This window comes from Pan troglodytes, chromosome 1 (assembly GCF_028858775.2).
Source record: "Pan troglodytes isolate AG18354 chromosome 1, NHGRI_mPanTro3-v2.0_pri, whole genome shotgun sequence".
NCBI classification, from domain to species: Eukaryota; Metazoa; Chordata; class Mammalia; order Primates; family Hominidae; genus Pan; species Pan troglodytes.
In genome coordinates, this window is record NC_072398.2 from 107,549,889 (window position 1) to 107,563,986 (window position 14,098).

The following is a 14,098-nucleotide window of genomic DNA, read 5'->3' on the forward strand; positions in this document are numbered from 1 at the left end:
TGGGATGGGAAATGAAATACCTTCATACGGACTTAGCCCATTTAGAATATAGGCTGTTCTCTTGTCCACTTTTGTTATTGATTTGAATAGCATTAATCTATTTTTCCTTGGTATCTAACATTTCTCTGTGTTTTATGTTGTTAGAAAATCATATGTACTTATTTGAAGGTAAAGATTATTCTAAAGAGCCCAGTAAGGAAGACAGAAAATCATTCGAACAACTGGTAAACCTTCAGAAAACCCTTTTGGAGAAAACTAGTCAAGAGGGCCGATCACTCCGAAATAAAGGCAGTGTAAGAACTGTTAATTTATTTAAAAGTTGTTCTTCCAAACTCTCATTCTAAAACAAACAAACAAAAAAATGATGCTGGCATCGTTTTGTTCTCTTAGGATGATTTGTCAAGAAATAAGTATGTGTTTGCTGAAATGTTAATATAATTAACTATACCCTAGTATAAAAACTATGAAAAAAGTCAGCATGAAAAACATAAAGGAGAGAATATATTGTATGATGTCATGCAGGTGAAAGCAGCCTTGTCCATCCAAGTCACCCCTAAAGGCATTCTTATATTATACCAAAATACCATATCCTGCTGTTGGTAATGATGACCCTATGACAAGAAGAGAGGATGGCAATCATAAATGATATATGTAGTGTTCACAGTGTTTGGCAGTTAACATGTGGTCATTAAATGCTAGCTATCACTAAGATAATCATGATGTTGAAATACAATCTTAAAAAAACTATATAATACATTGCAGAAAGAGTTCCATTAAAAATGGCTGAAGTGACATCCTGCAGGGTATGCTTTTAGTCAAGGAAAAAAGTTACTTTTCTGAAGTAACTTATTCCTAATGAAATGAATCAAAATGACTGTTTCAACCATGCCAATGCCATGGCTGAGTTTACAGCATGGTATTCTGGTCACTGTGCCTGTGAAGTGTGTAGTATGAACAGTGCCTCCAAGTGCTTTGCCTCCAGTTCCCACCATGCAGGGTGTGTGGAGATGCAGTGTTCTGTGGAATATTAAGCATGTTGCTTCCGTACAGTGTGTGTTAGGGATAATGAAATTCGGGGAGGAATCTTCTTGTCCCTGGTGATGGATCTTGTTCTTCCTCTAGGTTCTCATCCCAGGCCTTGTGGAGGGATCTACCAAAAGGAAGCGGGTTCTGAGTCCAGAAGAGCTGGAGGACAGACAGAAGAAAAGACAAGAAGCAGCTGCCAAGAGAAGGAGACTCATAGAGGAGAAGAAGAGGCAAAAGGAAGAGGCTGAACATAAGAAAAAGTATGTCTGCGTTAACCAAGCTGGCGGCCACAGTTGAAGGAGTCACTATTGTATAGTGAGACCACAGTTGAATATCACTTTAAAAATACAGAAAATTCATTTTAAGTTGGTTCCTATTGGTAACAGAATACTTTCTGAAAACATTTCCTCTAGGTAAGTGAAAAGTCTCAGTGTATAAGGCAGGGAAGATGCATTCCATTAAAACCAGAATTGTTTTCTTTTTTCTTTTGAGATGGGTTCTTGCTCTGTTACCCAGGCTGGAGTACAGTGGTATGGGCACAGCTCATGCAGCCTCAACTTCCCATGCTCAGTGATCTACCCACTATAACCTCCCTAGTAGCTGGGAACACAGGTGTGTGCCACCATGCCTGGCTAATTTTTTTTTTATTATTTGTAGAGACAGAGTTTCACGGTGTTGCCCAGGCTGGTCTCAAGATCCTAGGCCCAAGCTGTCTTTCTGCCTTGACCTCCAAAGTGCTGGGATTACAGGCGTGAGCTACCATGCCCGGCCAAACCCAGAAGATTTTAAGATTTTATTGTAGCTATCTGACAAAGAGTAATTTACTTCAACAATCTCTTTTAGTCTTAAAAACAGGAACATTCAGTGAGTGCTCATTATTGAATTGTAGTCAGGAAGCAGTTAGCCTAATCAGTAAGACTTGTTTATTTACAAATAAGTAGAAAACTTCAATCAGGGTGAGTTTCTAATTGCATTTCTACTTGGCAGATATTATTTGTGAACAGCAGTATAAAATGTGCTCCAAGGGAAATTGTGATTGTCTGGGTTAATTTCCTTTTGTCTCTGGCCTGCTAAAGGATGGCCTGGTGGGAATCCAACAATTACCAGTCCTTCTGCCTGCCCTCTGAGGAGAGCGAGCCAGAGGACCTTGAGAATGGGGAAGAGAGCGCTGCTGAGCTGGATTACCAAGACCCAGATGCTACTTCCCTCAAGTACGTTAGTGGTGATGTCACCCACCCTCAGGCTGGGGCCGAGGATGCTCTCATTGTGCACTGCGTAGGTACGAGAAGTGGTATGGGCTGGGGATGGGGGCCTCAGTCCTTATGGTGCCAAGAACTGGGGAGGATGGGGCACTGGGACTGGGGTGGTGGTCCCAGTGTAGTATTGTACAGTCAAAAAAGTGTGAATTTTAGAGTCAGGAGATATTCCAGAATCAATTCACTCTTGGCTTTCTCATTTACCTGGTTTAGTTACCCAACCTTTCAACTTCAACTTCCTTATCCATATGATGGGACAATATCTGTCTTATCCTTTGCACAAGGTTTTTAAGAGGGTGAAATGAAGCAACATTGATAAGACAAACAAATCCTTTGAGAAAAAGCAAAACTTCAAGCTTGTTCCCTTGCTTGACCTTTGTACTTTTTACTTCATCTGCCTAAAACCCTTTCTTCCCAAATAACCACATCAAGTGTTGTTCAAATGTCTGTTTCTCAGAGAGGTCTTCTGTGATTACCTCATATAAAACAGGCCCCATCCCCCCTCTGTTATTCTCTGTCCCTTCTCCCATATTTTCCTTTATCCCACCTGTCCCACCTGACACATTACCTATGTATTTGTTTATTTGACTGTTGCATTGCATTAAAAAATACACTTATGGCAGCAGGGGTTTTTTCTTGTTCGCTGCTGTGACTGTGGTGCCTAGAACGATGCCTTACGTGTAATACATGCTACCAAACGTTTGTAGTGTGAATGAATGACTATAAATGCCAAGATACTAAGCAGCTTTGTTAGCACCAGCTTGAATAAGTCACTTAACCTTTCCTGTGTACTGTTTCATAACCTTGCCTATGTGCCATTGCTTCTACTCACTCTGTAATGTTCCATCTACTCTCCGTCCTTCCGCAGTCATTTCCCAGGAATCACAGATGCACCACAGAGATTTTGCTCATTGAGAACCCTAATTTTTGAGATGCTTTCCTGTTATCATGGCCCCAGCTATATCTTCCAGAAAACATAAACATGTTTGGGAAGTCCAACCTGGGATATTCCTAGGAGATAAGATATTTTGTTTCTTCCCTTTGAAAAATCATTCTTCCACAAGTCCCTTTTGTGTGCCTTTGTTTTTCTAAATTGTGCACTGGACTTCACCTCCTATAGATGAAAATTTTCTCTTTCTTCAAACAGATGACTCTGGCCACTGGGGCAGAGGTGGTTTATTTACAGCTCTGGAAAAGCGATCCGCTGAGCCAAGAAAAATATATGAGCTGGCTGGGAAAATGAAAGGTAAGAAGCAAAGCAGAGGGAAAGGTTAAGGGTGGAATAAGAGAGAAGAGGACACCTAAGACTGTATCGTGAGGGTTACACAGCACTAGATAAGGAATTAGAATAACCGGTTGGGAACTGAATTCTGTCATAAATTAGCTACTTGTTCTGTGACTTCAAGGCATTCCTTTACCTTTTCTGTACCTGTTTCCTCATCTGTGATTTGTGAATAATACTTGTTCTACCTACTTCATAGAACTGTAGTAAGCATAATAAATGTGTGTATTCTGAAAAATGTTGATCCCTGCATACATGTTAAAGTATTGGAATGGGCTGGACACAGTGGCCCATGCCTGTAATCCCAGACTTTGGGAGGCTGAGGCAGGAGGATTGCTTGAGGCCAGGAGTTTGAGACCAGCTTGGGCAACATAGTGAGATTCTGTCTCTACCAAAAATTTAAAAATTGGCTGGATGTGGTGGTGCATGCCTGTAGTTCCAGCTACTCAGGAGGCTGAGGTGGGAGGATCACTTGAGCCTAAGAGGTTGAGGTTGCAGTGAGCTGTGATTACACCACTGTACTACAGCCTGAGTGAGAGTGAGACCCTGTTTCATTAAAAAAAAAAAAAAAGAAAGAAAGAAAGAAAAAAGAGAACTATTGGAATAAACATGAAGGAATATGTCATGAAAATATCAAAGATCTATGGGAAGCCGGGCGTGGTGGCTCACAGCTGTGATCCCAGCACTTTGGAAGGCCGAGACGAGGCAAGGAATTCAAAACCAGCCTCACCAATATGGCAAAGCCCTGTCTCTACAAAAAAATACAAAATTAGCCAGGCATGGTGGCACATGCCTGTAATCCTAGCTACGCAGGAGGCTGAGGCAGAAGAATCACTTGAACCTGGGAGGTGGAGGTTGCAATGAGCTGAGATCATGCCATTGCACTTCAGCCTGGGTGACTGAGCAAGACTGTCTCAAGAAAAAGACCTATGGGAGAGAAATTGGACATACCATTAAAATGCTGACAAGAACTCGGGTTTGGTGCTGAGTGGAATGAAGATGTGTTAAGAGGTCAGCACAACCTTGGGTATAACAATCCCTGGAGACAGAAATAAAGCTGTTTGGTGCCAGGGGAACTTAGAAGCCTGAACAATATTGTCCTTTGGCACAGAGAAGGGAAAAAGGCACCTCTTTTTACATCCAGAAATAACAAAGTGGCAAGAAGAATAAAATTATTATTGTGGTAATTTTCTGGAGATTGAAGGACCTTGTCTGATAGAGAAGGGCCCTCCAGATTCCTTAGATATTGTTTTTTCCTAATTCTGCCCAGTTCTCTATGGTGGAAAGGGATATAAGAACTTAGAATGACTACTTTTTCTAGTAAAACAAGTTACTGAAAGAAGGGTTTAATGTGTGTTGAAATAGTCAATCCAGATCTAGATGCTGATTGGGCAGTTGGCAAAGCCAAACCCAGGGAAGGTCAGAGCTGGAGGTGCAGATTGAGGAGTCCCTGTTTGGAGTCTGTGTTTAAAATCATGTGGGAGAGAGGATGGAGAAATGAGAGGCAGAGAACAGACCTGGAAAACACCTCTACTTAGGACTTGAGGCAAGAAGATGGAATTTCTGACAGAAGGAATTGTCAGAAAATTAGGGAACCTTGTGCGGTATTTTGAGGTACAAGGGAGGAAAGTATGTCAAGAAGGCAAAGAAGTTCATGGTATTAGACACTGAAGTAAGGATGAATTGGGAAAAGGCCATGGATTTGACCCAAGGTTGCTCACCTTGGAGCACTTTGAGGAGAGTGGGAAGCTCAGACTTAAGGCCTGAGTGCTCAGTAAGGAAATGGAGATGAGAGTGTGCAGTTTTCTCTGAAGGAGGATTGAAGCAGGTTGCAGCAAAGTAGGTGAAACTGGGATTAGAATTCCCAGGGAAGGCTTCATGGAGGTCCTGGGCCTGGAAAGGTGGGTTGAATTTGAATAGGTGGAGAGAAATGGCAAGAGGATCCCCAACTGCTCATTACAACACCTACTATTCCTTGTCTGTGGGTATTGAAGGACCCAGGCAGTTAGCCTGTTCCTTTGTGTGGAGGATGGCGTACAGGCCATGCAGGCCAGAGTGGAGGGTTTAGGCAGAAGAATAGAGGAGAGTTTCGTTTTCATCAGCGGCTTGGGCCACATCATAGAAGACCTCACATGATTTGTCCAGGGAGATGCCATTCTGAGCAGAACCTTATCTAATGGAATGGGTAATAGCTGGTCGTTTTGGGGGATTTGATCAAAAGGATGGCATAGCACAACCAGTATTTTAGAATGACTGAACAAAAAGTTCAAACTGGTATCAACCTAACCAATAGACAGGGTCTGTAAAATAAAAGGAACAAAGGTTTTTTGTTGTTTTGTTTTTGTTTTTGAGATGGAGTCTCATTGTCTGGAGTGCAGTGGCCCGATCTTGGCTCACTGCAATATCCACCTCCCAGGCTCAGGAGATCCTCCTGCCTCAGCCTCCCAAGTAGCTTTGTACCACAGGTGCACACCACCATGCCCGGCCACTCTTTTGAATTTTTGGTAGAGACAGGGTTTTGCCATGTTGCCCAGGCTGGCCTCAAACTCCTGAGCTCAAGTGATCCACCTCCCTCAGCTTCTCCAAGTGCAAGGATTACACACATAAGCCACTGCACCCAGCCTGAGGTTTTTAAGGAGAAATGAGGAAGATTACATACTTTTTTTGAATCAGTTATCCTTGGCTACAAGGATTAGTAAGGGTGGCACCAGGCCGAGGTTGGGCAGGCAGTTGATGAGCAGATGTCTTTGCAGAAGTATATTTTTATGTAAGCTTGCCAGGGCCCTTGTGCAAGGTCATGGGTTTTGTAAAATCTGTTGTGATAGTTCTTGTTATCAGACATTTATGCATTAGAACCTTCCCTTCATGGCCTTCCCTGGCTCTATTTGTCAGAGTTTTGTTTTATTTTTTGAGATAGCGTCTCACCCTGTCACCCAGGCTGGAGTGCACTGGCGTGATCATAGCTCACCACAGCCTCGAACTCCTTTGCTCAAGAGATCCTCCCACCTCAGCCTCCCAAGTAGCTAAGACTACAGGTTCACAACACCAAACCTAACTTTTTCTTATTTTTTGTAGAGACTGGGTCTTGCCTTGTTGCCCAGGTTAGTCTGGAACCCTGGCTTCCAGCAATCCTCCCACCTCAGCCTCCCAAAGCACTGGGATTATAGTCATGAGTCACTGTGCTCGGCCATATTTGTCAGTTTTTAACACAAGCATCTCTATTTTGATTCTAACCGCTTTCACATCAGCTTATGTAAAGCCATAGAATTAAATTAGCACATTTTCCTTCACTATCAGTTTTACTTGATTTGGATGGGGTAGGAAAATATATTATACAAACAGGTAGAGATAAAGTAGAATGTAATAATTTGAATGATTTAGGACAAGCACAAAACTACCAAAGGAATTTCAAGCTCATAATGCTCCCTCCCCAAAGCCCCCCAGCTACCTCTGGGTTTTGTGTTCACTTTCTGATGTCTACAGGGGTACTTTGTTGTTAATGTTTGAGGAGCATTAAATTAGGAGATCATAAAAATTCAGGAGTGAAGCAGGTGAGTACCCAGCTAAGAGGTTGACTGAGGCCAGGAAAGTGAGAAAGGGCTGTGTAGGAAGGTGGGTCCTGAAACCCAACTGAATTTGAAGAAGGCGAGATACGAGGAGGATTCATTCATTAGTGAACTTGGTGTTCTTTATGTTGCTCCTTTCTGTTTTACCTCAGACCTGAGTTTGGGAGGTGTCCTTTTATTTCCTGTTGATGATAAAGAATCAAGAAACAAAGGGCAAGATTTGGTAAGTAAAACCCATCTCTTCTCAGAACTACAAGTGGACTCACATCAACTTCTCTTGAAGTGTCCCCTGCCCCAATTGGCCTCTCTGCTAGTGTATTAGTTTGTTAGGGCTGCCATAACAAAAAGACACAGACTAGGTAGCTTAAACAACAGAAATGTATTTCCTTATAGTTCTGGAGGCTGAAAGTCCAAGATCAAGGTATCGGCGGGTTTGGTTTCTCCCGAGGATTCTCTCCTTGGCTTGCAGATGGCGGTCATCTTGCTGTGCATGCACAACCCTGGTGTCTGTGTGTCCAGATTTCCTTTCTTATAAGGATAGCACTCAGAATGGATCAGGCCCCACCCTAAACCCTTGTTTTAACTTCATTGCCCCTTTAAAGACCCTGTCTCTAAATACAGTAAACATGAGGTACGGGGGGTTGGGGCTTCAATATATGAATTTGGGGGGACACAGTTCAGCCTATAACAAGCAGATCGGGCCATAGTCTCCACTGTACTTCCCCTGTCCCCAGGCTTCCATCCATCTGTCCCCGGAGCACCGTCCAGATAGCAGATCCCATCTAAGTATGAGGATTTCTATTTGTCTTTTTATCCTCAGTACCCTACATAGTACTAGCTCATAAGAAATGCTCCATAAACATTTGCTGCATGAGTAAGAAGGCATGACTCAGAACTCTGAGGGTTTCATTTCTTACTATGTGAAAATTTCTATGAAAGATTGTGTTTTCTAGTCAGCCATAATAAAACAGGAGAGAGGAACTAACACATATGTCCTCTGCCCACATCAGAATCCTTTTGCATCTTAGGCATCTTGGGATGCCTGTAGTGAGTTTGATTTACCCCACCTACCTGGCTTTCTCCAAGGCCTGGGTTCATGTTCAGATTTTAAGCCAGAATTAAGAAATTTCAAAATCAGGCCCAAAGAGAGGCTCATCCTTTTGAGGTTGCTGTCTATGTGACTGTGTTAGGCTGTTTTTGCATTGTGATAAAAGAATTCCCTGAGACTGGGTAATTTACAAAGAAAAGAGATTTATTTGCTCATGGTTCTGCATGCTGTACAGGAAGCCTGATACTGACATCTGCTCCTGCTGGGGGCTTCAGGAAGCTCACAGTCATGGTGGAAGGCAAAGGGGAAGCTAGTGTATCACACATGGCAAGAGCAGGAACAAGAGAGAGTGGGGGAAGGTGCCACACTGCTTTAAATAACTAGATGTCATGTGAACTACCAGAGCAAGAACTCATCACCAAGGGTATGGCATTAAGCCATCCATGAGGGATCCACCCCATGATCCAATACCTCCGACTAGGCCCCACCTCCAACACTGGGGATTACATCCTAACATGAGATTTGGAGGGGGACACACATCCAAACTACACAGTGACTAACAGCAAAGTGGTTTCTGTTGAGTCATTCCTTCAGTAATTTCTAAAATGCTAAAAAAGGAGAAAAGTAAAGTGTCTGTGCATGAGAAACTCAGAATCCAGTGATTCAGGAAAACTGTTTACAGGGAGTAGAGCACCATGTCTATGATATGACTGTGGTGATGTCATCCCGGAAGCTCCCTTGACACTCTCCAGCTCTGCCCACTTAGGTTAGGATGGTTGAGAGATACTTGACATTTTGTCCTCATGGGAATTGTTCGAACAGAGATGGAATGACTGCTTGTCCTGGGGGTTGTGGAGCTGACTCAGGCATCAAAGGGCTGGGATACAGGAGCCTCTAAGATCTTTTCCATGCCTACAATTCAGAAAAATTCTTTTTTTTTTTTTTTAACCCTTGAGAGCTTTTGGAAAGTATATGTTTTGGACTCATTCTCTGGTTTTAAAGTATTTTAAAAAGAAGAAGAAAACCCTGTATAAAGTGACCACAAAGTAAGAATTATGATGGGATGTGAAGTCATACATATAGTAGGACATTGCTGTTCAGGCATAGCATCCGAAAGAGACAGAGCCAAGCCCAAGTGACCCATCAAGGGCTGTGCCGCCTCCATGGGCAGTCACTTGGTTGAGTGTGGCTGTTTCATGTTGGGTTGGTCATCTAATGGTGGTTCTTTCCAGTTGGCCTTGATTGTGGCTCAGCATCGTGATCGTTCCAATGTCCTGTCTGGCATTAAGATGGCAGCCCTAGAAGAGGGCCTGAAGAAGATATTTTTAGCAGCAAAAAAGAAGAAAGGTAAGCTCTTCCACCTGTGCTCAAGAGTAGATGAATTTGTTTCTAGGCATGTGATACGACTTTTGAAGGGAGGTAAGAAATGTCAAGATCCCACTTAATATGCACGGTAAAGGCAAACCACAGAAGTGATCACCCCACCGTCTTGTAGTCATATAGCCCCTTGTCCTTTCCAAAACACTTTTAATATCGGTTATCTCTGTAGGCCGTCTCCATCCCCCGGGTATTTTTATCGTGATTTTACAGATGAGGTGGCAGAGGACTAGACATGAAGCAACTTGGTCATATGTAGTTGGTAAATGCTGTTTATTTAATCTCCTCTTGGAGAGTCACAGTTCCCAATAACAGTTCTTCGACAAAAATTGAGTTTAGTTTTGTTTCCAAACCTAGTGTGTCTCAGAGCTTATTGAATTGATTGGCTTGTTAGAGAATCTTTGCTTATTTTAATTTTGCCTCCACCGATCATAATCTATTTCCATTGTATGTATTTCCAGAACTTGTAGGTCCTTGTGTTCAACAGAATAATTTAATTTTTCTTACTACAATTCTTCCCCCGGAATATTTTTGACATTAAAATTATGGGCTTTGAGGGAGATAGTCAATAATAATTTTCTCCCATGTGTATTTTATACCCATCAATCAATTTTTGATGAGTGAAGACATCTGTTCTTCTCTTCATAATAGCAAGTGTTCATCTTCCACGTATTGGACATGCCACGAAAGGTTTTAACTGGTATGGTACTGAGCGACTTATTCGGAAACATCTGGCTGCAAGAGGCATCCCAACTTACATGTATCCTTTTGTGATCTTCATTGTGTGTTCTCCCAACCCAAGAGGGAAAATGTGTTCATTTTCTGGTGTCGGTTCTTAATCCAAGACCAAGTTTCTTCCTGCCACAGTCTTCACTTTCCCCCTCTTCAGTGAGACAAAGAAAGAAGCACTTTCTAACTTGTGTGTATCAAATATGTACACCCAACAGGATCAACACATCCAAGCATTTCTGGATGCCAGCAGATAAATTAAAAGATACATGAAGGGGAGAATTAATTGAGCAATTGTTAATTTGGTAACATATTGAGTCTGTCACATCACTTCTCTAGAGATCCTTCAGGTCTGTGGAACAAGGCTTAATTCTAAGAACTTCACACTGTTCATTTTAATGAACAGTTAAGCAAACAAATAAGTGAACTATTTTATTCCTGAACCTTTTTGATGTATTGTTAAAAGGCAGTATGAAATTTATTTTAACCATGAAGTCATGATCTACTTTAGCTAGACTAGTGTTTTCTTCTAATGACCTCCTTGCTCTATAAGTTAGCATATTTTGAACTATTATATTGAGTCCCAAAATTACTAGAGAAAGCAGAATTGACCCCAAGTGCTATAATCACACAGAAACTCCATCTTTTTACATATTTGACTGAAATTCACTCAGTGATGGTCTTCAAGATATTTAAATCACTGTAAAAACTTAGAGAAGCCAGCTTTTATGTGCTTGCACAATTCGAGCAGTATCTAAAGAGTTTTAGTACTCTGAAAACAACAGCAGCAATAAGTACTAATATTGAAAGTGTTTATGATATCATGAGAGAGAATTAAAGCATACTACTTCTAGAACAGTTATTTCAATAATTACTAGAGAACTAGTCGTTTTGGTAAAGTTGGTTTAAAGTGATGACATGTATCTTCCTTGACCATCCTTATCAGATATTATTTTCCTAGAAGCAAGTCTGCTGTCCTTCATTCACAGTCTTCATCTTCCTCAAGACAGCTGGTGCCTTAAGAATTGGCCCAGCCTCAGATCCTGTCTTTAGCAACCAGCTAATATTTACCCAGAGGTACTGCAATAGAGTATTTCAAAATGGAATCAGGATCTGGTGGGCCTCAGAAATTGTCTCTTTTCTGAGTTTCAATTTGGTTCTCCTGGATGTTTTGCTCTGTTTTGGTACCTGTAATATAGGGAAACACAACTTTTTTTGGGAAAGCCCTTTGACCCCAGCTTGCTAGTTGCATAATAATAAATTTTCTGTTCCTAATGGTTTTATTGCTTTCTTTCCCTTACATCTAGTTTTCTTCTCCTCTACCAGACTGATTACTTTATAGAGGGAAAGCCTGTATGGATTAAGGAGACATGAAAGGTCATAAAACAGGGTGGCTCTGGGAGAAGGAAGCACCTTCAGCCAGTTCATGCCTTCAAAAAGAAAGGACCCAGGAAGAGACACTGAGAAGTGAGATTCTTTATCCAGACAAATAGTGTACCTCCTCTCCTTTTTGCACTGCACAACATCAAGATCTGGAAAAAAATACATTGATCTAGAGTTTGTCAAATGTGACTTCAGAAAAACCACAGGATCTTTTTTCTTCTAGCCACCAAATCCAATTCAGCTTCAAGGAATAAGGGAATTGTGAAAAGGGCGCAATCCCATCACAGCATGACTGATGATATTGGGGAGGGTAGGAGACCGAGAACCAACAGAGAAGGAGTCATGGAGGGAAGACTATAAGTCGTGGCTTTCCACACCTGTGTGTGTCTCAGTCTTGGCTGAGTATTCTCACCCAGCATAATTTCTGCTGACTTGAGGCCATCAACACCTAGAGTGCTATGGAGGCCTCATGAGAAGTCTCAGTCCTGGGCTTTGATGTGGGGAACTCTGGCTATTGGACTCAGAGCCAGGACCATGGTCTTCTAAGGAAGGTGGTACCTGTGTTTTACTGTTCTGACTCTCTTCTCACATATTCACCCTTCATTAATATAGCATCATGCTGAAGACCTATTTCATCAAAAATTCAGCATTCCTTAAATTTTTTTTCCCAAAACTTGCATCGATTTTAACTGCCTCCTATCCACTACTCTTCCCACCACCCTTAACATGTAGGTTATTATACCAGCTTTAACTTACTGATTTGTATCTTAAGTCTTGCCTACAACTGGAAGCAAAATTAGAACTCCACAAAGGGAGAATGTAGTGAAACCTAACCTAATGCACGAGTAAGCTGCTGTGCCTTTCAGAAGCAGTCAGGGTGCAAACAGGTGGAGTATTAGGAAATACAAAGAAAACTTGACTGGGCACCATGCAAAAGCTGTAGATCCTCTTGGAAAGCTGTGCTCATTTCTGAGGGCAGAACACATAGGGCTAGCTGGGGATGTTTTTGAACATCCAAGAGAAGCATCACAGCAGGCAACTTGCTTCTAAAGGGAACGTCGCTGACCTTTCAGGGACAGTTGTCTTTTGTGGGGAGAAAGCCTTCTTTTTTCCCCCTATTCTGTCAACCATGGTCCAGTCGTGGGATTTTTCTCTGGATGTAGTCCCTGAACCATGAACCTTGGTCTTGTAAGCTGGACATAAACAGTACAGATGAAGATCAGAAAACACATGTAGCACATTCTCCCTTAAATGTGGGGTCACTTCTCAGTGGCAATGCCCTGATTTGCTTGTGCACCTCTCTTAACTCGAGTCAAAAACACTGCCCTACTACGTATTCAGAAATCTGCCCTATCTTTTATAGTCCCTTCGTTCTTTCTATCAAAGAGGTATCATTCTCTGGGAAAGTAGAATGAGACAGGCTATTCTATTTACCCCAAGGGATTGTTCTCTTTCTTCCACACCATATCTTTGATGCTATCTCGCTGTCCCCTCTGAGGATGGAGCCAGGAGGATGATACCAGATTTTATTCACTGATGAGCTCTTGTAGACTAAACATCAGCTTTTGTGCATCCTAACCATCAGCATAAAAATCCCACTTATTGAGACCATGAGGACCTTACCTTAAGTCTATGGAAATTTTTCTAAGTATAGGCTCATATTTTCTTGACTTTTAATACATTTTTCTTATAACAAGCCTACAACTTCTTTTATTTTTTTGCCCCATAAAACTATACTAAGTTAATTAACCCTTTAAAAATATAGCTTGAGTCAGCCATTTTTGAGCCCTAAACTATTTCTACATCTGTATTTTCTGTTTTCCCGTCTACTGACTGAAGTACAGTTGTCCCTCAGTATCCATGGCAGATTGGCTCCAGGACCTCCCATGGATACCAAGATCTGGGGATGCTCAAATCCCAAAGACAAAATGGCATAGTATGTGCATATAACCTCACATCCTCCTGTATACTTTAAATCACCTCTGGATTACTTATAATACCTAGTAAGATGTAAATGCTATGTAAATAGTTGTCATACTGTATTTAGAAAATAATGACATGGAAAACAGTCTGTACATGTTCAGCACAGATGTAATTTTTAAAAAATATTTTTCATCCACAGTTGGCTTAATCCATAGATGTAGATGCCACAGATACAGAGGGCTGACTGTGTAAACTCATCTAGCATTACTTAACTTTTCACCACAATCTGCCTTCTTGTTTCCAAAAGACATCTGCAGTTTCTCACTTGGGCTCATGCTGGTGTGTCTCCTTATGCTGGTGCCTCTTCCTCGACTGCTTTACTCCTCTATTTTCCCAGCATCCATCATCCCCTATCAAATCTAGTCTTTAAGAACCCAGAAAAAGGCATTTTCTGCATTCCCACTAAAATGTAATCTCTCAGGGCTACCAATGACAGCTGGGTTTATAG

General features: G+C 41.7%; 1 protein-coding gene across 6 annotated transcripts in view; it reads left to right on the forward strand.

Moving 5' to 3' along the window:
• CHD1L (chromodomain helicase DNA binding protein 1 like) overlaps positions 1-11,559 on the forward strand; it is a 125,578-nt gene extending 114,019 nt beyond the window's left edge. For 5 of the 6 annotated variants that reach the window (XM_009427628.5, XM_001158033.6, XM_009427637.5 and 2 more), the window contains 8 exons: positions 145-293; positions 1,123-1,286; positions 2,103-2,305; positions 3,430-3,528; positions 7,283-7,353; positions 9,411-9,525; positions 10,207-10,315; positions 11,231-11,559. In XM_009427628.5, coding sequence (XP_009425903.4) covers positions 145-293; positions 1,123-1,286; positions 2,103-2,305; positions 3,430-3,528; positions 7,283-7,353; positions 9,411-9,525; positions 10,207-10,315; positions 11,231-11,306 — 986 coding nt within the window. In that variant the 3' untranslated portion in view covers positions 11,307-11,559. The remainder of the gene's footprint in view (positions 1-144; positions 294-1,122; positions 1,287-2,102; positions 2,306-3,429; positions 3,529-7,282; positions 7,354-9,410; positions 9,526-10,206; positions 10,316-11,230) is intronic. The other variant, XR_010158630.1, reaches the window with a different exon arrangement.
• The last annotated feature ends 2,539 nt before the right edge of the window (positions 11,560-14,098 follow it).